The sequence below is a fragment of the Podarcis erhardii genome (assembly GCF_964252035.2).
Source record: "Podarcis erhardii genome assembly, chromosome: 8".
In the NCBI taxonomy this organism is placed as follows: domain Eukaryota; kingdom Metazoa; phylum Chordata; class Lepidosauria; order Squamata; family Lacertidae; genus Podarcis; species Podarcis erhardii.
The window spans coordinates 48014914-48038814 of NC_138499.1; the positions used below are offsets into that span (position 1 = coordinate 48014914).

General features: G+C 41.4%; 1 protein-coding gene across 1 annotated transcript in view; it reads left to right on the plus strand.

Annotated features, from left to right (window-relative positions):
- Nucleotides 1-51: 51 nt before the first annotated feature.
- The window catches only part of SMCHD1 (structural maintenance of chromosomes flexible hinge domain containing 1), a 67542-nt gene continuing 43692 nt past the window's right edge, over nucleotides 52-23901 (plus strand). Inside the window, exons 1-17 of the mRNA XM_081874956.1 lie at nucleotides 52-495; nucleotides 4903-4978; nucleotides 5573-5734; nucleotides 6442-6524; nucleotides 6615-6745; nucleotides 7199-7313; nucleotides 8152-8271; nucleotides 8506-8672; nucleotides 8978-9071; nucleotides 9579-9789; nucleotides 12393-12513; nucleotides 12599-12779; nucleotides 13274-13471; nucleotides 19439-19552; nucleotides 21619-21725; nucleotides 21935-22017; nucleotides 22464-22577. Coding sequence (XP_081731082.1) covers nucleotides 337-495; nucleotides 4903-4978; nucleotides 5573-5734; nucleotides 6442-6524; nucleotides 6615-6745; nucleotides 7199-7313; nucleotides 8152-8271; nucleotides 8506-8672; nucleotides 8978-9071; nucleotides 9579-9789; nucleotides 12393-12513; nucleotides 12599-12779; nucleotides 13274-13471; nucleotides 19439-19552; nucleotides 21619-21725; nucleotides 21935-22017; nucleotides 22464-22577 — 2236 coding nt within the window. The 5' untranslated portion in view covers nucleotides 52-336. The remainder of the gene's footprint in view (nucleotides 496-4902; nucleotides 4979-5572; nucleotides 5735-6441; nucleotides 6525-6614; nucleotides 6746-7198; nucleotides 7314-8151; nucleotides 8272-8505; nucleotides 8673-8977; nucleotides 9072-9578; nucleotides 9790-12392; nucleotides 12514-12598; nucleotides 12780-13273; nucleotides 13472-19438; nucleotides 19553-21618; nucleotides 21726-21934; nucleotides 22018-22463; nucleotides 22578-23901) is intronic.

Consider the following 23901-nt stretch of genomic DNA (forward strand, 5'->3'; position numbering starts at 1 on the left):
ACAGCGGACGTGACGTCCTTGAACTAGAACGGGCCGGACCCCCCTTGACAGCCGCCGGATTGAAACTCCCGCGAGCGCTTTCGCTTCCGGGTTTGCCCCCCTCCCTCCCTCCCTCGCCCCGCCCCCCGTCCGAATCGCCTCACTCTTTGGGTTTTGTTCCCCGCAGCGGGGCGCCGCCCCCTCGGGCAGACTCAGGCCCCGCCCCAATCCACGCCCCGCCCCTTTCCTCTGCCTTCGCCGCTGCTGCTCTGAGCTGGGCGAGCCGCGGCGGCGGATGCGGGCGGCTCGGTGGTTGAGCTGAGGCGCTCGCTCGCTCGCAGGGAACTGTCACTCAACATGGCAGCGGCAGAGGAGACGGCGGAGAGGGAAAGCGGCGGCGGCGAAGTCCTGTCTGTCTACGTGTTCGACCGGCGCCAGGCGGATTCGGACGGCGAAGACAAAGTTGTGAAGTGTCCTGAGGGAAACTACGGCGCCTTCCGTAGCGCCGTGTGCCAGGTGAGAAAGCGCTTGTGAGGGCTGGGGGGGGGGGGGGGAGAGAGAGAGAAGGGGGCAAAAATGCGTCACGGCATAACGGGCAAGCGACGGATGGGGAGCCAGCAACCCAGCCCGCTTTTTGGTAGGGTGCTCGAAGAGCCCGGACTCGAGGGCGCCCGGTGGCTTCTCTGGCCCGGGGGTGGGGTGGGGGGCGGCGGATCGCGCGCGGGGTGGGGGGGCTTCTCTTGACACGGGTGGGCGAAAAGGCGCGAAATGGCCCGGCGGCTGAGCGAGGCTGACGGGTGGCGGGGTGAAGGGAGAGCGCGAGTGTCTCTTGCGTGCAGGGAGGAGCAGAGCTGTCATGTTGAGAAGAAGGAGCAGGAAATGCTCGCCCTGCAGGTCCCTCGCTGTGAACTTGCGGCTTGCCAAAGAAGTCTGTGAGGCTGCGCTTGTTTTTCTTGTCTCTTTCACTCTAAGAATAAAAGCACATCATTGGAGGATTTGCAGCGCCTCATCGGCATCTTGGATTTGCACGAAGTCAAGGGGAAGGGGGTGTAAGAGAAAGCGGGTTGCAGCACGAGCGCAGCAGCCTTTGGCATGGGAGCTAGAAGGGAAGGACACGAAACCGAAAGTGGTGGGAAAGGTCCGGAGAGTTTGCTGTTTTAAAGTTTTGACGATCAGAGCTGGCTTCAGTACAGAAGCTGTTGTAACAGAGCCTGGTCAAACTCCCTTTTTACTGAAGCCTTCTTTCAAGTAACCACTTTCCCCCTCAGTGCCCTCCTTGCTCCAATCAAATGTCTGCCATTGTTGAAAACTGTGTTTCTCACATTATCTCCTCTGCTTACTCTACGAAAACCTCTGTTGTTGTTTGAAACCTCAGTTTTCCTGTTAGAGTCTCCGCTGCTCAGCTTGCTTTACTCAAACCTCTACCACTGATTAAAACTTCATTTTCTCTGTGTACTTTCCTTCTTCTGTACTCAAACTTCCAGCCCCAGTGCCAGACTATTATGTGCCCTAGGCACAGCTAATTACTTGTACACACACATACACATACAAATTGCATCAGCAAGGGCCTTAGCGTCAGTATTTCCAGATAAACCTTATGTCATTAAAAAAACCCTCTATTAAGCATCATATATACTACCAAGATGGTATCTCAGTGGTTTCAAAGCATCAGTTCAGCAGAGAAATAATTACGTATAGATCCATTGAACCAAACTGAAGAAACTAGTTGCTTCTAGACAACATTTAGCAGCATTATTGACTACCAAGTTTAAAATGTGTGCATTGCAGGGCACAAAAAGGCACGTGGATTTACGTCCAGGACTCTTTTGTATGCCATTTTCTTTGCATTTAATGTTACTCCCATTAACATAACTTTGAGCACACAGATTCTCATTTGGTAATCCATTTGCTCGAACTGTCCAATAAGAGTTTCTGTCATAAAACACCTGTAGTCTCCTTTAGTGGAACAAATCCCAAGAAGTGTTCTCTTATGATAACCTCATAAGGCATGGGCAGGGAGGACAACTGCCCCCTCCATCAAGTAAATCCATTAAAATACTTAACTGAGGTTCTGTGCCCCCAACATAAAGCCTGGCTATGCCCATGTTCACGCAGGTCACTTCAGTGCTGCTAACACAGCAGTTTGACTTTACCCCCAGAGGTGCACTACATTATATCTCAAGACAGACGGATGCCATCAACAACAACCTCAAAATATTAATATATACATAAAAACAGTTCTGATGTATGAATTACTTCAAAAATAATAAAAGTATTCAAAATATAAATATAAATTAAAATATCAGAAATTTATAAGAAAAAACAAACTCATCTGTATAAAACTGTGTCCCTCAAAGGTCAGCACTGTGCCCCTGTGATATCTGCACCCTGCGTTGGCCTAATGATAGCAGCCCTCCTGCAAAGTTCTTACTCTTTGGTACTTCAGCTGCCTTGTGTGAAAGAGATGGAGGATGAAGAGCCCACTTTGAATATTCTATAGAACTTTCACACAATTTGTTTCATTCCTGGTACCATGTGTTATCTTCAGTTTGAAGTTCATGATTCAGTGTGTAATTTATTACAGGTATTACAGGTATTTTATTAACAAACAACACCCATGTATGCAATATCCACCAGGGTGGATACAAATCAATGATTTTTTAAATTTAAATTGGATTTTTTTTATTTAAATTGGATTTTTAAAATAAAATGCTTTTGGATGGACAATATGTCTAAATATAGTTTGCTATTTAAGTTACATTATAGTCCAAAGGCTATTCATCTGGAAATAAGGATTTAAGTTTTTTTAATGTGTGCTATAACTCAAAGTTGTTTTTAAAAAAAGTTTAACCACATTTAAACGTAGATACATATGCTATAATGTCATTGTTTAAGTTAAATAAATTGTTTAAATTGTTATTAAGGAAACAATTATTTTTCTCCTTCCAATAAAGTACTTCAGGAAAGTTGTCCAAATATAAACAGTTAACTTATTAAACCTCACAATACTTTCATAATTATCTGTCTGTGTATTTCTAATAGTATAACCAAATCAGTAATTTTTTATATAACTGTAAATACTCTGAAAATTTGTTATTCCAAAAATGAAACCTTCATCTGGTTGTAAATATTAAGATTATACCAGCAAGAATGAGTATTTCTGTAAAAAAATGATTTAAATCAAGTCTTAGTGACTAGTGATTTAAATCAAGTCTTAGTGACTAGTGATTTAAATCAATTTGATTTAAATCAAATCCACCCTGACGTCAACCAATGGAACTTAACATTCTGTAATTAAACAAACTAACTACCAGACTTGCTCTTAAGATTCTGTTCATCTTAAAGATGCAGCAGCATACATCAGTATTGGAAGTGTGTGCAAAGGGGGATGCAAAACAGGAGAGAGGAGGAGACATGGAAATAGGGGGAGGGGATGATTTGTTTGCAAGAGTGAGCTGAGAAAGGGGAATAAGAGGGAGGGAAAGTGGCAGCATTGGGGATCATAGAATTGTAGAGTTGGAAGGGATTCTGAGGGTTGGTCTAGTCCAGTCCAACCCCTACAGTGCAATAAATCTGTTGACAGTCTTCTCCGGGTGGGCTCAAACAACCAACCTTCTGATTAACACACTGACCCAGAACTACTATATTCCTCTTAACCATTCTGTTTCCTGCAGTAGTGAAGATAATTGTACACAACTTTATCAATACTAGGCTACATCTCAGCTTTGGACTTGTTGTTCAATATAGAGGTCTGCTGAGAAATGATTACCAACCATGTTCTGATGCAATACTTCTAATTAAAGTGTAAAACAAACGCAGGAAGAGTGTTTTGATTAGGTGCTCAGAGACTTTCTCTAGGGCGGATCGAAACTGCATTCTAGTCATTCTAGTCTGTAGTTTAAGCTTAAAAGTTTAGAAGACTGCAGGTAAAGCTGAGTAAAACTTTGTCGATATTTATAAGATGAACAAAATGTGTCATTGCATATTACAAGAAGTACAGTGGTGCCCCACAAGACGAATGCCTCGCAAGATGAAAAACCCGCTAGACAAAAGGGTTTTCCGTTTTTCGAGGCACTTCGCAAGACGAATTTCCCTATGGGCTTGCTTCGCAAGACGAAAACGTCTTGCGAGTCTTGTGATTTTTTTCGCTTTTTTCTCCCTTTTTCTAAGCCGCTAATAGGCGCTAAGCCGCTAATAGCGCTAATCCGCTAAGCCGCTAATAGGGATGCTTCGCAAGACGAAAAAACCGCTAGACGAAGAGAATCGCGGAACGGATTCTTTTCGTCTTGCGAGGCACCACTGTAATAAGATATTGGTTATAAAAGTAACGTACAATATCATATGGAGAAATGAAAATGTTTGCAAAGAGAAAAATTTAGAAGCCACGGAAGCCCTGTCAGACATTTGGCTTCCAAAAGAATGTTCAAAAACCGGAACAGTAACTTCCGGGTTTCGATCGTTCAGGAGCCAAATCGTTCAAGAACTAGGCTGTTCAAAAACCAAGGACTTATAAAAGTGAACTTATAAAACAAATTAAGCTGAAACCAAAAAGTGCCTACATGAAATACTGGGCTCATAGTAAAGAATGGAAAGGGTCTAATGTGCTCCAGTAGCCTTATAGAGTTTCTCCTACAAAAATGTTTAGATGGCTTTAAAGGGGGATTAGAGAAATTAATAGATGAAGTATCTTCAGTATCCATTTGCCAGGGCAGCTAAACAGATTCTCCAGGTTCAAGTTCAATATGCCTTTCAGTGCCAGTTGCTCGGAGCAACAATAAGGCATTGTTAAAGGAAAGTGCATCCTGGACTATATACACCTTTTTGGTTTATAGGACACTTCTTAAGGTTCTTGAATGTTTTTACCCCGAGCTCTGCTTTATCTCCCTCCACCCTTCTAATTTAATATTTAACTTGCCTTTGTAGGTATTTGGCATTTCCTCCAAAGAAACTTTTATTGTGACAACCACAAATAGAATACAGATCACAAATGAAAACTTTGGTACGTAAGTTTTTCTTAATGGATACAATCTATACCCAAATGCTCTCTGATAAAGTAGCAAAAGTGCATGAAAACTCATGCCTCGCCCATTGTTTATTTCTGAGATGCCACCGGACTCCTATTTTTTTTTCCAGAACACTAATTAGTTTCTGTATACATAGCAGGATTTTAAAACATAAAATCAGAAATGAGAAATATTTTTATGCTCTGTGTATGGAAATCAGTTTTTTAAAAGAATAACACAAAAGTTAAGTGCTAACATTCATGTAGTAGCAATCGAAAATTAATATCCCTTGTTAATTGGATATCTGATTTCATTACTAAATTGTTTTTTTATAAAATGCAAGCTAAGCAACTTATATTGCAAGTCTAAGGGGGAAAGAAGCTTTGTACTAAGTAATCAAAACAATGTCCATTCAGGTCCTTCTTTCTGAACACAGTGCGTTCCCTGGAAATTGTTCGTTAGGCAATTGTAGTGTTTTATCTCTCAAACAGTGTATAAATTTTATGAAATAAATATATAAGTAAATAAAATATATTTTAACAGCAGTATGAAAAATGAAGTTGGATTTTTATTTCATATATGTGTTGTAGGGGGAATGGTTAAAGATGGCATGACTGTCTATTTGCTACAATCAGTTGACCAGTCACTCCCCTCTGCAACAAAAGAGCGTATTGATTTCCTACCACATTATGATACACTTGTGAAAAGTGGAATGTATGAATACTATGCTAGTGAAGGACAAAATCCACTGCGTAAGTATATCAGGTATTCTTTGAACTGTAACTGTATGACACACAGTTAATTAGTACATTGTATTGTTAAGACCAATGTTTTGCTATTAAATACCATGCAACAGATTTAAAAAATAAGCTGTAATTAAAATAAAGTTAGTTTTAAAGTAATCTTTAAAAAATTGAATCAGGATTAAAACAAACTTTTCCTATCCATCTTCCTCTTTTCCCTTTAATAGCATACACACTTTACAGCCCCTAAAAAGTTGCCTCCCCCTCAAGCTCTCCAACAACATACTTTAATGTGTTGAACAGCTGTACCAGTCTATAGTGTCCTTTAATCTCTGGTATTGGCATAGCACCCCACATTGGGTTGTGGGGTATGTGGGGAACTCAGGTCAGAATACTGCTAATTATATTATGGATGGCTCATCTAAAATGCTGACTGGGACTGGGAAATTGTCCCAACAGAAGACATTACCTGAACTTACAGTATGACACCAAAATTCAGTGTAATCTTTATATGAATGAGTCTCTGTCAAGTTTCTAATAGCCATCTGTCACTACCTCTCCTGTCAGAGAGAACGATACTCCTCTTTTCAGAGGGAAAGAAGATAAGGTATAGCTTGTATCATATGTTGCCTTTCAGGAACATGTCAAAAGTGGATATTCTAATTTTTGTTAATAATTTTAATTATTAGCAAACATTTCTCTCTTTTTCTGTTTAGCATTTGCTCTTGCAGAATTAATTGATAACTCTTTATCAGCTACTTCTGAAAATACTGCCGTCCGGAGAATACAGTTAAAGCTGGTAAGTAACTAAGGAGCTACTCCAGTGTTTTGCAGGGTTATTGTATGATAGAATCATCATATACTGTTTCTTCTTCTTTTAAAAAAATAGTTATTTGATGACTCTCAAGGGAAACCAGCCGTTGCTGTGATTGATAATGGAAGAGGCATGAGTTCTAAACAACTGAATAATTGGGCTGTGTATCGGTTATCAAAGTTTACACGACAAAGTGATATGGAAAGGTTAGGATGTTCTAATTTCAATGGTATTTAAGTATAAAATTGGTGAATTTCATTGTGTAAGAATTCAGTGTTCTCAGGACATGTTATAAAAGGTCCCCGTAGTTCTTAAATGCTGAGAAATTGAAACAGCTAACAAAAAGTCCAAATAATTATACTTTGAGGTCTCAGTAATTCAAGTCTTTTATCTTTTGTTAAGATATGTAGTTTTTACATTGATAACTTTGTCAACCACTTGAAATACTTTAGTAATTACCAGGAAGCAAATCAATGTTTCTGAATATTTGAATGAATATATAATGGAGATATTTTGTAATGTTTAGTTAGTAGTAAGCATTATATGCTCTTGCTTGGTATTGTTATTAATTGGAAAGGTTTTCAGTAATGTCTGATATACTCACACTTGCATATTTAACAGCTTCTGCTATTTCTTTTTTTGTCTAATTTTGGTATTAGTGACCATTCAGGATATGTACGTCCTTCAGCTGTACCCCGCAGTTTAAACAGTGATATATCATATTTTGGGGTTGGTGGTAAACAAGCAGTGTTTTTTGTTGGACAGTCTACCAGAGTAAGTAACATTTTATATTTTACAATTTTAGCCATTTTATGTGGTACTTCTTGGCTAACCTAGATTAGCAACTGGCTGTGTTTTCCTGCTTCTGTATGCAGCATACCTGTAAAGTGTGCCCCATGCTGATACAGTAGTCATAAGGAAAATCATCAGACCATTGTCACCAATTGGCTATTAGAAAGGAGGCCTGTCCACTTAGCAGTTATTGGGAACACTGGTTTGGCTTACCCACACCCTTCATGGCCTTTGGTAAACGAACAGGACCCCTTTGCCTCCCAGCTGTTAGTTGGTAACAATAGTTTTCCTACATGAACCACAGTCTGGCAATTGGGACTGCTGGTCTCAAACACTGGATATTACACACTTAAAATGAATGAGAATACTCTGTGTTGCTGGTGGAGAGAAGGCAGTCTTTGTCTTGAATACGACATAGTAATGAGACGGGGTGTATTCTATATCTGGGTGCTGTATTGGGGGGAAATGCATACTGATGGTCCCTTGTCATCTTGTGTGCACTTTTGACAGATGTGGCTTCTCTTGTGATTCTGAAACTGTTCTACAGTGGTACCTCGGGTTAAGTATTTAATTCCTTCCAGAGGTCCATTCTTAACATGAAACTGTTCTTAACCTGAAGCACCACTTTAGCTAATGGGGCCTCCTGCTGCTGCTGCACCGCTGGAGCACAATTTCTGTTCTCATCCTGAAGCAAAGTTCTTAACCTGAGGTACTATTTTTGGGTTAGTGGAGTCTGTAACCTGAGGCATATGTAACCTGGAGCATATGTAACCCGAAGTACCACTGTATTTATTATTTAAAAAATTTAAATCTTGAACAGATGATAAGCAAACCTGCAGATTCTAAAGATGTTCATGAGCTTGTACTTTCTAAAGAAGATTTTGAAAAGAAAGAGAAAAACAAAGAAGCTATATACAAGGGATACATTCGAAACAGAAAGGTAAGGAACTTAAATTATTTGTTGAGTTATACAAAATACTTGAAAAAAGGTCATCTTAGTACTTAACAAGTAGCTACCAGGGTTTAGGCAGTTGGGAAATTAATTGTACTAACAAGTTTTATCTTTTCTGATAAGCAGCTGGACAAGAAAGATGAGAGCAGTTGTTTCCCAGTTTATGGTTACAATTCCAGTCAAGTGACCTATTTTATTTTATTTTAAAACTATTTCTCAAAGCCATCTGACTCTTCCCATATTGTTAATGATGATGAACGATTCCTGCACAATCTTATCATGGAAGAAAAAGACAAAGAAGGTTTCACTGCAGTAGTTATTACAGGAGTACAGCCAGAACACGTGCAGTACCTGAAAAACAATTTTAACCGTTGGACGAGGCAACTATCGTGAGTTGTTTGTTAAAATAGTTAATATGTTCAAATACTATTGACTCAAATCTTGCATTACTTAAGATTTTTTTGTGCAGTTTCTGCAAATCATTTATTAATTGAATTTACTATAAATTTATACTAGTCTATATTAGTGCATAGTACGCTTAGTGCTGCTTTCAGGTTTCCAGCTGCCAGTTGTGGGGTGCCCATTTTATAACTTAACTTGAAGTAAATGCCTGCTTGAGTATTCAACAGTGTACCAATTTTGTAAATGTATTTTAATCAAACTTTTAACAGACACATATACCATTTTTTTACAGACACATATACCATTACTATATCCATGGACCAAAAGGAAATGAAATTAATTTGCCAATGAAGGAAGCAAGAACTTTCAACAATATTGATATTGAGGTAGGATCTATATACATTGGTTTGCAAATAATTACATTTGCTTAGAACCAGGGACTATCCAAAGTGTTACACTTGCAAAACAGGGCTTTCCTATTTCCTCCTTTCCCTGCATTGTTTCTTGTGTTCAGGGAATAGCATGAGCAATGATGCAGTGGGATGCCAGTGGAATATATTGTCCCTTCCTTGCATGAACAGAAGTGTCTTTCTGCTAGCATAAGGAATCCTACCCATTGAACAGTGGGAACCTCTGGATCCTACCCACTTCATATTGTGTACATCTGCCCTGCAAGGAGATAAAGCTCCAGTCATGGCTCTAACCTTTAGACAGCCCTGCCACTACCATTCCTATAAGCTATAAGTTACTGAGGAGCACAGATTCTCCTGATTCCTGGTTTGCACAAATCTTGGAGCATGTTGTTAAGTTTGTATTATTTCTGCCTCTTGATGACCGTGGCAACAAACAACATTTATAGGAGGAACTTGCATTTATTTGTTGTTTATTTGTAGATTTCAATGTATGAAAAAGGGAAGACACCTAAGATTGTGAATCTTAGAGAAATTGACAATGATATGCAGACATTATATATAAGTACAGCAGCGGATAGTTTTGAGTTCAAGGCGAAAGTTGAAGGAGACGGTGTAGTGGAAGGTGTTATACGCTATCACCCTTTCTTGTATGATAAAGAAACCTATCCTGATGATCCTTGCTTTCCTTCAAGTAAGTTGGGTAACTTTCATACTATTTCTCATTGATGTACTAATAACGAAGGCTACATTTTGCATCCTCCTTGTGCAGCTCTTTAGCTTGGGAGCGAGGAACACTGCACTGAAGTGGTTTCACCTCTGCCTTCTGACTTTTTCCAGAGAGTAGCAATAGGGAACTATTGCCCCATGTAAATTGCTTTCATAGACCTGACGAAGGCCTTTGACCTCATCAACTGAAAAGGACACTTCACGCTGCTCAACAAGATAGGATGCCCACCTAAGCACTATAGTATGATTGTTTCCTTCCATGAGAACATGTGTGGCACCGTCCAGTATGACAATTCATTCTCAGATGCCTCCCTAGTAATAATAATAATAATAATAATAATAATAACAACAACAACAACAACAATGTGGAGAATGGCTGTGTTCTAAACCCAGCTCTCTTAGGCTTATTCTTCTCCCGTTGCTCTCATATGCCTCCAGATTGACTGCAGGTGATGTGTATGTCCATTCAAGAAGCAAGAGGGTCTGTTCAACCTAGCACAGCTTGATGCCGAGACAAAAGTGTGGTGGGTTATTATCTGGGAGATGCTGTTTGAAGATCACACAACCTTGACAGCATACTCTGAGGAAGCTCTACAGCAAAGCTTTCCAAACTTTTCATGTTGATGACACACTTTTTAAACATGCATCATATCACAACACAGTCATTCAGTTTTACTAGCAAACTAGAGGTTAAACTAACCCCTTTCCAGCTCTGGGAGGAAAGTGGGGAGAGTTTACACAACGCACTTACGTACTGCAGCTGACACCCTAACATGTCACAACACACAGTTTGGAAAGCTCTGCTCTCCAGAGTCTCATCAGCTGCTTTGCCCAAGCCTGCATGATGAAGACCAACATCCTGGGTCAAGACGTCGCCAGCACTCAACAAATCAGCATGGGTGACAACATGCTTGAGGTGGTAGACAATTTTGTCTACCAGGGTTCCACCATAACCAGCAACCTTTTCATTGACACTGAGCAGTACAAGCATATTGCCACAGCAGGTATGGCAATGTCTCACCTCTCCAAAAGAGTATGGGGAAATGTGCCTAGGTAGCTTCAATGGATAGAAGTGTCTTACTTACTGGTCTTGACAAGTTTGTCAACTACAGTCCTTCATGGAAAGAGGTAGCTTGGCTCAATGCTCTGTTAACCTGAAGACTGGGCAGTTTTTACTTACTCTCTGTGGAGCTGCTGGTTTGGAAGTTGCTGTCAGTGCAGAATGCCACAGTGCTGGTGGGCACAAATGGTCAGGTGCACATCATGCCTCCACTGGTTGTGAGCCCAGTTAAAGATACTTCTGTTGACATCCAAAGCCAGGCATTTCTGAAGGATTACTATCTCTTGTTATAGACCTGTCCAGTTTTTGAGATCTGCAAGGGAGGCCTTGTTGGCAGTTCTGCTGTGCTGTGAAGTTTGTGAAGTGGCAGTACCTGAGAAGATCTTCTCTATGGTAGCCACTCGGCTGTTGAATGCCTTCTGAGGTGCATCTGGTTTCGTCACTGTATACATTTCAACAACTGGTCAAGCCACACAATTTTGTACTGACAATTAGGACTGGAGGATGAGATTAGAATATCTCTCGCTGCAATGTTGTTGTTTCTGTCCGCTCTTCATTCAGCTTAATGATCTAGTACTGTTTAGGTTTTACTTAGTTAACTTGTAGTATTGAGCTTGGAGGTAACCTGCCTTGGGGCAGGCTACATGGTGAAGGACAGGGCTATAATTACATATATATATAATTATACAACCTGAAATTCTTATGCTGTAAAGTGCACCTAAGGTTGATGGGGACGTTTGGCTGAAACTTTTAGGGTGATCTGTTCCCTGCTTTGTATGACATGGGAGAAAACCATGAAGCCTATTGGGTCACTGGGTATTAAGCTGTACAAACTTTACTTTACTTTACTTCACTTACCAGTGTTGAATAACTTTTATTAGTTTGCTGCATATTTGAGGGGAAACTGTATGACTAATAAATACCGTATTTTTCGCCCTATAGGACACACTTTTTCCCCTCCAAAAATGAAGGGGAAATGTGTGTGCATCCTATGGGGCGAATGCAGGCTTTCGCTGAAGCCTGGAGAGTGAGAGGAGTCAGTGCGCACCGACCCCTCTCACTCTCCAGGCTTCAGGAGAGCCACAGCGCCAGCCCCACAAGGTCGGGGGACAGCGGGGAGGCGGAACGCCGCCATCCCGCTGTCTCCCGATGTGGTTTGGAAGCTGACGGCGGGGAGACGCGTGCTTCTCCCCGCCGCCAGCCCCGCAAGCTCCGGGGACAGCGGGGAGGCGCAGCACATCTTCCCGCTGTCCCCGGACCTGGTCTGCAGGCGGGCGGCGGGGAGAAGAGCGCTTCTCTCCACTGCCGGCCCCACAAGCGCCTGGGGGGGAAATAAAAATTATTTTCTTTATTTCCCCCCAAAAAAACTTGGTGCGTCCTATGGGCCGGTGCGTCCTATGGGGCGAAAAATACGGTAGTTAGAAATAGTGGTTTAATGTTCTATCTTGGAGAACAATGTCTTCTGTCCTTGCATTCCTTTGTAATTTGACACTCATTTTTCAATTTAGAATTAAAAGATGACAATGATGATGAAGAATGCTATGTAATAGAAAAGGGAGCAAGAGGGAAAAGGCCTATTTTTGAATGTTTTTGGAATGGAAGACTAATACCATACACAACTGTTGAAAAGTAAGATTATGCCTATGCAATAATTTACATTTTAATATTTTTATTATTTTTATAAAAGTTTCTAATCATTGCCTTTCTCCCTAAGCTTTGAGTGGTGTGCTCTGCCCAAGAGAGGTCTTGCCCCATCTGAATGTTACAACAGAATTTCTGGTGTGTTATTTACAAATGACAGATTTCAGGTCAGCACAAACAAACTGACTTTCATGGATTTGGAATTGAAGTTAAAAGACAGAAACACAATTTTTACAAGAATCATCAATGGGCAGGTAATACTTGTACAATTTAATTGCTTGTCACAATTGGATAAATAAATTAAGAGAACCATTATATGTGAGCTTTCTGTCTTTTTATTGACTTACTTTAGATTTTTAAATTACATTGCCTAAGTTTAGACTTTTATTGTATTTGAGGAGTTTGGTATGTGCTACCATAATGTTGGGGCTGGCTCCTAGTCTGAAGGGGCCCTGGGCAAAGTACTTTCTGGTAGGTTCCTTCCCTACTTCATCAATGGACCTTGGGAGGCTTACCTGGCTTTAGTAGTAGTACTGAGCAGATGGGTCTAGTCACCTTTTTAATTCCCCTCAGTGGCCAAGTGATGCTAGGTCAGGAACATTGTGGGTAATTAAAATTGCCACACCTTGTCTCTTCGTAATTTTAAATAATGACTAATTGAAGCTGAGGCCTGCACAAGACTGCACCTTCAGACAGTCATAAAGGCTGAACTACAGTTACTCTAATACATGTTCAAAATTCTTCACAGGAGCAAAGAATGAAAATTGACAGAGACTTTTCATTGTGGCTCAAGGAGTGCCATGAAAAACATGACAAACAAATAAAATTCACACACTTCGAAGAAATAATTACACGCACTGAGCTGCACTCTAAGCGCTTGCAGGGTCCCTGGTCTACATATTTGGCAATAGAATGGGATGGAAAGACATACAAAGCTGGGCAGCTGGTAAGTTAATTGCTTGTTGATGACACTTTTTAAAGATGGCCTAACGCAGATTTGAATGCAACAAAAGTTTAATATAAATAAAATTATAATATGCTTTTAAAAGAATGTTTGCTGGGGAAATAGAAGTACTTTGTTGCTTATCCTGTATAATGCAGACAAAAATATTGATGTTATATATTATTTTATGTTATAAAAAGCTAATTTAGGATTCAATTATTGCTACTGTAAAAAAAATACAGTGGTGCCCCGCAAGACGAACGCCTCGCAAGACGAAAAACCCGCTAGACGAAGGGGTTTTCCGTTTTTGGAGGCGCTTCACTAAACGAATTTCTCTATGGGGTTGCTTCGCAAGACGAAAAAATCTTGCGAGTTCCCGCGTTTTTTTCTCGCTTTTTTCTGCCCTTTCCCTAAGCGCTAAGCCGCTTCTCAGCTGTTCCGCTGATAAGCCGCTTCTCAGCTGATCGCTAAAAGCCGCTAGACCGCTAATAGCGCTAATCCGCTAAGCTGTCAATGGGCTTGCTTCGCAAGACGAAAAAACCGCTAGACGAAGAGAATCACGGAACGGATTAATTTCGTCTTGCGAGGCACCACTGTATTGTAAATGTTTTTATTGATGTGAGCATTTCTACCCCACCCTTGTAATGCGTACATATCCCTCTGGGTGTCTTAGAACAATTAAAATCACAGTATCATTATGAATCCATGATGTCACAATACTTTTTTTTTACTGATAATTCTAATATTCCTTGTAAATGGCTTAGTGGTTTTATTGCAATCAAGCAGTAGATAGATAGACACTTTAATTATGCCCAGAAACAAATTAGCAAACAACACAGCTGTTGCAGATGATGTGTAAAGTTAGCTGTTTGAACACTGCCCTAAAACTGGATCTTAAACCCCCCAAAACATGCTCACTCATTCTTGCAGTTGTGTTCTGAATCAATTGAAGTTTCCAAAGATTGTTCAAAAGTAGCCCAAATTTAACACGTTGCAGAATGACCGCTCCCCGCTTAAAACGGGGGGCGCCCTTTGCGTGGACGCGTGCAGCCCTGGATCTGGAGTGGCCCCATCAGCATAGGCTTTGCCTTCCCTCATGTGGGATACCTGGAGGTCCCCGCCTACCCCAGTGAGTTGTCCAATCCCACCTGGGGGAAGCGTTGCCAGGGAAACCAGGCCAGGTAGGGGGAGGGATTACCTGCCCACACAATAGAGGGTGGATCTTACCTGGTAATCCTCACTTGGCTCCAGAGCTTCTGAATCAATCGAAGTTTCCAAAGATTGTTCAAAAGTAGCCCAAATTTAACACGTTGCAGAAATATAACCTGTATGTAATTAACACATCTGTTGCTGTAGCCGCATCTCCTAATCTCAGATAAGTGGCCCATCAGCCTATGAGGGGGAAAGGCACTTCTGGCGCCCAATAGCCACATGCGTGCCTAGATACAAGGCTGAATCTAGGACTAGCCACAAATTGCAAGCCTGCTTCTTCAAGGGGAAAATCAGTGAGACAATGTTTTGGCAAGCAGGGTGTGAGTGGGTGAGTGTTGCAATCCAAGGTGAATATTGATGCTCACCCCTCTTCAGTGTTAATGTGTTCCATTTTATTGTTTTTATAAATTAACAAAGCCTGTTGGGATAATCTGGGACTTCTTTGAAGGCAGCAAAAAAGTTTCAACAAGGCTAACCCAATGGGCCGAAGATTCCAATCGGATAGGCCATGAACAGGTCGGGTTTAGACCAAATCGCGCTTCTATTGACCATGCAATAATTCTATATCATTTGGCGTGGAAGTATTCTTCCCCCACTCATGGTCTGCTATGTGCCGCTTTTATAGACCTGAAGGCGGCTTTTGACAGTATCTCTAGAGAGCTGTTATGGGAAAAACTGGCAAAGTGGGGCATAGATAAAAGGCTGTTGTGGCTTATGATTAAATTACATGAAGGGACGGCCGCTAGGGTGAGGTTAACACCTGAGGGCGATCTCACAAACTCTGTACCAATAAATAAGGGGGTACGACAAGGGTGCATCCTTGCCCCCTATCTTTTTAACCTCTATATTAGTGACATGAGAACTCCCCTAGCTGAGGCCCAAACCACCATTCATGCACCCAGGCTTGCAGACTAGCGCTGCCCCTTATTATTGTACACTGACGATGCGGTGATCCTCTCATATTCTCGAATCGGTTTGAGGAGGGCCCTTAAGATTTTTGCGTTATATTGCCAAACAAATTTACTTACTATTAACCATTCCAAATCTAAAGTCCTAATTTTTTCCAGGAGTCGTAAACTGTATAGATGGGAACTCGAGGGGAAGCCAATTGAACAAGTTTACAAATTTCAATATCTAGGAATTTACTTCCAGTATAATATGGGATGGAAAGCGCATATCACATATTTACAAAATAAGGTTAAAGCCCTTATCTACGCTCTATTACGCTTCTTCTTTACTGAGGGGGCTATGCATGTTCCATCCACCTTAAAAGTTTATAGTGCAAAAGTGGTTGCAACTATGGCCTATGCGGTCCCTTTATGGGGCCCCTTTGTAAACCTCATGCCTCTGGTGACATTGCAAAATCTTTTTCTAAGACGCCTTTTGAAACTACCCTCCTGTGTAAGCAACTCTGCCATTCGCTTAGAACTTAAGACCCCCTCCTTAGAGATTCTGATGTGGAGACATGCCTTTAATTATTGGCTGTCCCTTTGGCATAAATTGCCAAATTACCATCTTATTCAGTGCCTTTGGAGAGATGAATTTACCAGCCCATGGGCAACAAAAATCCATTCCAAACTGTTGTCTTATGGAATCTCTCCTTCCGATATACTTAATTTAGATCTAACTACAGCTTAAAACAAAGATTGGAGGAGGTTGATTTGCAACAAAATCTTACTACAGGTGGAGGTACATGTTCCCCGATAAATCAGGGCATTACATCTATGTCCCAGATACCTCGATATCTGTCTACCTTATTGGCTGCGTCGCATAGATTCACATTTGTTAGAGCCAGATTTAATGTGTTCCCCTCAAATGTGCTGAGCAATAGATTTTCTAACGGTAAAACCTCTGTTTTATGCGCATGTGACAACAAATCAATAGAATCCCTTTATCATATCTTGTTTAATTGCCCCTTAAATCCCCTTTATCATATCTTGTTTAATTGCCCCTTATACATTGTTCCCCGATCAAGGATTCTGAGTTCAATCATTCTGGAAATTGTTGCTAAACCACCTGAAGTACATCTAGCTTATCTACTCCAGGACATTGACTCTTATAGAACATTACAGGTTGCCAGATTCCTGATTTCAGTTCTTTCATATAAAAGACTTCATGGAATGCTGCATGACTATTAAAAATCTAGTAAACTCTATGCACCATCTTTATCTTCAAGGCCATAATACGGTACATCTAGAGATTGTAAGTAAGGTGAAGGAGATTATGCGTTGAAATATTTTAGTTGATGTTTTAGATTGTAAAATGCTATTTTATTTGTTGATTTGTTTTACCTTGTGGGCTTATAGCCGAATAAAGTATTATCTATCTATCTATCTATCTCAACAAGGCATTTATTAATTATCACTACCAGCTGTTGCCTCTGATAACTACAAACGTACCCCATCAGCACATGGGTTTCCACTTGCAAAACAAGACTTCCCCCCTCTTACTACAACCCAGTTTGGGGATCAGAACTGAACTGTTAACTTGAAAACATCAGCCATGCTGTGTTTGCTGGTCCCGTGGGTAACAGTGAGGTGAGGTCCAAGTCCAGTCCGAGATCAAGGGTGCAGTAGGGAGGCAGTCCGTCAAAGCTGAAGCTGGGTCCAAGGCAGGGAGTCGGGTGAGGTCAGGAGCTCCAGCAGGCAGGAACAGGCTACCAACAATGTTGCTCCCGCAACCTGGGACTGGGCTGGCTGGCTTTTATCTGCCCCGAGGCATAAAGCGGTCCCGGTCCACAGGTGACTTGCCTCTCCTGGCCTGGAGGCGAGCACTCCTCCTTCAGGAACTTAGTTCCCTCCGCCTCTCTGCCCTGAGCCTCTGCAGTTCAGGAGAGGCTGGAGGGTTACCGGACCCAGAGGCAACCTCAGCTTCCCCTGACAGGGCTGAGAGTGGAGCACCTGCAGGCAATGGGTCCTCCATCACCTCAGGAACCAGAGCAGACTCAGCTGGTGCCTGCACCTGAGGATCCAGCACAGGTTAGGACCCTTCAGCTCAAGCTCAGCTGGTTCTGGAGGCGGGGAATCCTGTGCAGGCTGGGATTCCTCAGGTTCAGCCTCTGAGTCTGAATCCCAGGCCATCACACTGTGTGTGTCAAGGTGATCAAACCTGAGACACACAGCCTCAGAACTTCCTTTGTACAGGAACATAAGGACAAGTAAACTTTCAAAACACGAACATGTAAAAGCTTTATTCTCCTAACCAAGTTTTACACAGCCTGTGGTATCTCTCCCTAATGAAATGCTATCCCTCAGAAAAGGGAAATAGGAGAACTCATCTTTCCAGTTTCCTATCTAAGCAGACTAGCCCACCCCCATCTCCCACAAAGGATTTTGTGATACCCACACCAAGGATCCTTCCCAGGAAATCCTTGCAGCAGTGATAAACAGGGAAATGGTGAGGTTTGAGAGAAAGACACATGTTGCCTCTGTGGGTTGGCGTAGCCTTCTCCAAAAGGGATCAGAGGGAGAACTGCTTTTATGGAGATATGGGATGGACAAAAAAGTCCTATCCCACAGGATCCAGAATGCCATAAGATGGCAAAGCAGCATTAAATCCTGGTTCTAGATATAAAAAATGTATCTGTATTGTCCTCTTCACATGCATGGAAACATACTTCAGGCTCAGAGTTAGGGTCTAGCCCACATTACCTGCATCACCGGGCTGAAGCTTGACCTTCATACCTCCCATCCATTAGCCCACAGCCTTGCTTCTTTGTTTCAGCCTCTGTAGGGAAAACACATTTCAGATAAATGGTTGCTAAGGCTTGCTAGATTGAACTGTTACTTTCAAGGCTGGAGCAGACTGCAGAAAGCTCCATTATTTTACTAACAGCTTGGGTTTCAAAATCACAACTAAATTTAATTATTTTTAAAACATTTCAAAATGAAAAGATAGAAGAGATAAAATAAGTGTTTTTGAAAGTATTTACTTTTATAAATAATGAATACACAAACTTTCTTCCCAGTGATATTTTTTTAAAGTTCCAGTTTCATGTTGGTATCCAGCTAGTGTCACGAACAAGCTATGCCTGTCACTATGATACGTGGGAAGGTTTATTCCCAACCAGAACAGTTTTTACTGTATCCCCTAACAGAATATAGACCGCAAACAACTTTTTCCCCCTAAACAATCTGTGCCGTTGAACCAGCATGGTAAACAGAGATTTTTTAGAAATGATGCACTGTGTCTTTGGAATAAACTTGGAACCTCTTAAACAGTCCCCCCCCCCGCCCCCAACTCCAGTTCGTAACATAGTGTAAGCTCTGTATTTCACCATGCAGCGGGTTCTCACTTGGAGAAGAACTTTTACATACCAAATTGCATTTGCATGCAGGAGATGCTTTTACCAATACTGTTTTTGGCTACTGAAGAATTACAGTAAATAGAACTACAGTGGTACCTCAGGTTATGTACTTAATTTGTTCCGGAGCTCCGTTCTTAACCTGAAACTGTTCTTAACCTGAAGCACCACTTTAGCTAATGGGGCCTCTTGCTGCCGCCGCGCCGCCAGAGCACGATTTCTGTTCTCATCCTGAAGCAAAGTTCTTAACCTGAAGCACTATTTCTGGGTTAGCAGAGTCTGTAACCTGAAGCGTATGTAACCCGAGGTACCACTGTATGTTAGTTAGTCTTTGTTGTTGTTGTATCTTCATGCAGATTGAATGGATCCACCAAATATTATTTCTAGGATTAAATTAAATCTGTAAAGAGTACAGTAAAAAAAAAATAAATACTGAACTTCTGTTTGTGTCGTAGGTAAAAACAATTAAAACAGTTCCATTACTCTATGGCAGAATAAGGAAATTTTTTCTATATGGAGATCATGATGGAGATGTGTATGCTACAGGAGGAGAGGTTCAGATAGCTTTGGTAAGTGAATAGTCAAAAGTTGTAAACTGATTAAGTGATTTAATTAGATTAGAGGTAACAATTTCTTTGAAAGTCTTCCATGAAGATTGTATTTTTCGCTCCATAAGACGCACCTGACCATAAGACGCACCTTCTCCCGCTAGAGCCTTAGCAACCGGACAGTGCCTGCAGCTCAGTCAGCCTGTATCTAAAGGCGGCGGCAGCAGCAGCAGCGAAACTAACCTCATTGGCTTTCCTGGCGGCCTCCGCTGCTCTTTTCAATGAGCCTCATTCTCCGGCCGCAACATCTGTCTCCCTGGGCAATGTTTGCTCAGACATTACTCGGCTCTGGCAGTAGCCTCTCTCTCTCTCTCTCTCTCTGTCTCTCTCTCTCTGGCCTGGCATTAAGCCGCAGCAAACTCCTGCTGCAACTTCATCCGCTCCCTGGGAGACAGGATGCCAGGAGAGGGGGGTGGAAAGAGAGAGAGCGCTTGTCTAGATCAGGTGTTGTTGTTGTTGTTGTTAATTTGTATATTGCCCTCCATCCGAAGATCACAATATAAAAATGCAAAGCAAAAACAGAGCAAAAGTGAAGGTCGACGCCTCACCTTGCAAACAAAATCCAAATGTGTTGCCTGCCAGCCTTGCTTGCTCATCCAAGGGATAAAGAGACCCGTTTCCTCTACTTTTGGGCAACATCTCCCTCAGACCCTTCAGACACACATGGGCATCTGGCAGCTAAGCCTCGGGGTAAGAGGCGAATATATTGTTTGGCGGAAGCTCCCCATCCCAATTTGACAGAGCGTGCTAGGGAGAAAGATCCCCCTCCGCGCTGGCTCCTGGCTGCTCTCATGCAAGTCACAGAGCCCCTTGGATGGAGGGAACTCTAAAGCGTATTCTAAAGCCCTCTTCCCCTGCCTCATCTCTCCTTACCCCCTTGCGCGGGCGCCGCCATTAGGACACTCGCACGGGCGACGTGCCACGCCCCTGCCGCCCTGGGAACCAAAGTCCCCAGCTCCTCTGCTGCCAGGGACCACACATTCACTCCATAAGATTTCCCCTTTTTACATTTCCCCTTTTTAGGAGGAAAAAAGTGTGTCTTATGGAGTGAAAAATACGGTAATTATATGCAAGTCAAACTGATTTCAGCTAAAATTGTTAAAAATTTGTACAACTCTCTAAATGATGCTCAGCTTTTTATTAGCTTGTTTATTATTTGTCTGATTTAGAGATATTAGAGAAAAGATAGCTGCACTTGACCCATTTCACATTTTATTTGATAATAAGGCTTTTAGCCCCTCCATTATAGATAACAGTTCTTTTAACCTACTTTCCTCCCAGATCTTCATATCTATTAGATAACAGCAAAGAGAGGTGACAGCCCTGTACTTAAGTACTGTACTATATAATATATTATTTTATATTGTATTTAATATAACGTTTACTCCTGCAGTCTCGGGGAGGGCAGCCCAGCTTTCAACCAAGAATCACAGAGCAATTTACAATAGAAAAATACATACCAAGTAGCAAATAAAGCAATAACCACCCCTATACAACCTATGGCTTTTAAAATTAGCCAAAGGCCTGAGAGAAAAGGAATGTTTTTGCCTGGCACCTAAAGTTATATAACAAAGGCACCAGGCGAGCCTCCCTGGGGGGGAGCATTCCACAAGCAGGGAGCCACTGCAGAATGTTATGGGTCTCTTGGAAACCCCCTCACAGGCACTGTAGACAGAACCACAATTACTGCTTCAATGGTAGAGAGAGCAAAAGCGGAGCATGGTGGAGGCTAACCTGAGGAGGATTTGGACCCTCCTAATTCCCCTGACTGGGAAAGAATATCAGCCCTGGTGCTAGCATAATTCTTTTCCTCTACTTTCCAACCCTGCACCTTCTGCCCTAGCCAACGTAAGATTGGGTAGGCTCAGGATTTGTTGGTTCCAGGGGCACAGATTTACCACTTCCAGCCCTCATTGGATTGTTCTGCCCATGATGATATAAAGATCTATGTATCTGAATCCAGATATAATTTAATTCTATGCTTCCTTATCGGAAGTCATTTATAAATAAGTAGCTTAACTTTTCAGGAACCCGAGGGACTCTATGATGAAATCAAGGTTATACCAATATGCAAACTTGATCGTTCCGTTTCCAACAAAGCAGTGAAGAAATACATTGAAGAGGAAATTTCCAAGTAAGTTTATATAAGCCAATGAAAAGCTAACCTGTTAATTCAAAAATATGCAGGCTGTGTTTATTTATATTTATTAAATTTGTATACTGCCCTTCATCTGTAGATCTCAGAGCAGTTCACAACATGCTTTAAATGAATTAATCTAGCAGATTTAATTGATTAAAGCTTGCAGTGCCAAAAATGTAAATAATAACTTTTTTTTTAATTAGGCTTCCTGATAGGTTGTCAGTAACATGGCCCGAAGGAGATGAATTATTACCAAATGAAACCAAGCTTGCAGGAGCTACCATAGGTATGTGTTAATGATAAAGGGTTGGATCTAGAAAAAAGTGACATTCCTCCCACCAGAAGCTCATCATACCTTCTAAAAGGATCCTCCTGAATAATATGAGCTATGGCACAGGAGACTAGGGGGGAAGTGGGGTCATCAATAATCAGGTAGAGGCAACTTCCATGAAGGGAACTAGCACTTACGGAAAGTGGCTCTGCCTGATTTTCAAGCTTTTGTCTCCCCCAACACAACACAGCTCTTTCAAGAGGGTTCTCTGACTTTTGGAGAGGCTGCTAAGGAGAGAAGGGGGTTGGAATATCATGTTCTACTAATCCACTTCTATGGACCATGTGTGTATCTAATTTGTAGTGTAATTTAAATATTACTTATGGACAAGTGGAGTTTGAAAAGAACTTACACTTGGATGTGTTTAATGTATTTGGGGGGTGTTCTTTTTTTATTTATAGGAGCACTAAGAATTGAAATATTGAATAAAAAAGGAGAGCCTATGCAAAAGCTTCCAGGGTCAGGTCATGGAGCAGCGAAGAAATTGCTTGTGGAACTTAAGGTCATTTTTCATTGTAAGAATGCAATCTGTTTTCATTAGATTATTTTAAAACATTATTATATTGAGGTTTGATACACTAGCCATTAGAACAGAGCTTTCCAAACATTTCATGTTGGTGACACATTTTTTAGACATGCATCATTTTGTGGCACAGCAATTCAGTTTTACTAGCAAACCAAACTAACCGCTTTCTAGTCCCGGGAGGAGCGTGGGGAGCTTTCATGTGACACACCTACACAATGCCGGGGAAACTCAGCCAGATGGGCGGGGTATAAATAAATTATTATAATGCAGCTGCCACACTAACGTGTCGTGACACACAGTTTGGAAAGCTCTGCATTAGGATAACACAATGTCTCATGTGTTAAACACTTAAAGTCCTGATGCATTTAAAAATATATTTCTCTAAAGCAGCAGTGGGGGATCTATGGCCTTCCAGATGTTGTTAGACTCCCACTCCCTAGCTACTAGCCATGCTGACTTAGCCAGCACATTTCAGGCTAGTAATTTTCTTGCAGGCTACTAACTTTAAGAGGATTTATTTACAAGGTTTTGTTAGCTGTTTCTGGGCAGACTAAAGCAGTCAACTATTCTTCGATGCATCAGTCATGGGCACTTCATTTTTCTTTGCTACATTTTTGTGAGGGTAAGGACAAGAAGGAGCAACTCTGGAAAAAAGAATTGAGGATAAAATTGTGCATTGTATAGATTCCTATATTCCCAAATTTAAGCAGCAGTCTGGTGCTCACTTATTTGGAAGAAAGTCCTCATTGAACTCAAGTAGATATACTTCTAAGTAAACTGGATTGTGCTGTTAACACTGCAGACTCATGGGTGCTAGTAGTAAGAAAGACCCTATATAGGAATATATTTAAAATATATCCTTTGTAGGTAAAAAAAAAAAAGGAAAGTATGCGAAATGTATACCGTATTACTAAGAGATGCAAGGCTTAATTGTGAGAATGAAACAACATTAATACTATGTTTAGTTGCTAATTAACATTGTTTAGTGGCCAAATTTGCACCAACCTTTAGGAAACATGAAGAAATAGCAATAGGAAACATTTAAGTCATGCTTGAAAAAATCATTCATTTAATTTTCCTAGAATTCAGTCAGCCTACCTGGAAAGGGACGACCTTCCTCACCCCAAGTTACAGATGGAGCTGTGATGCGAAGTAGGATTATTATTTTTGACCTTGTGCAAAGGCACAAGGGGCGAGAGGAAGATTAGGCTCCTAGCAACTACCATTTTTCATTCAGCTACTAAGGCGTTTGAAAAGTAGTGAAGCTCTACATCTCCTGCCAGCTGCCTAATTTTCTAATCCTGTTGGTTTCC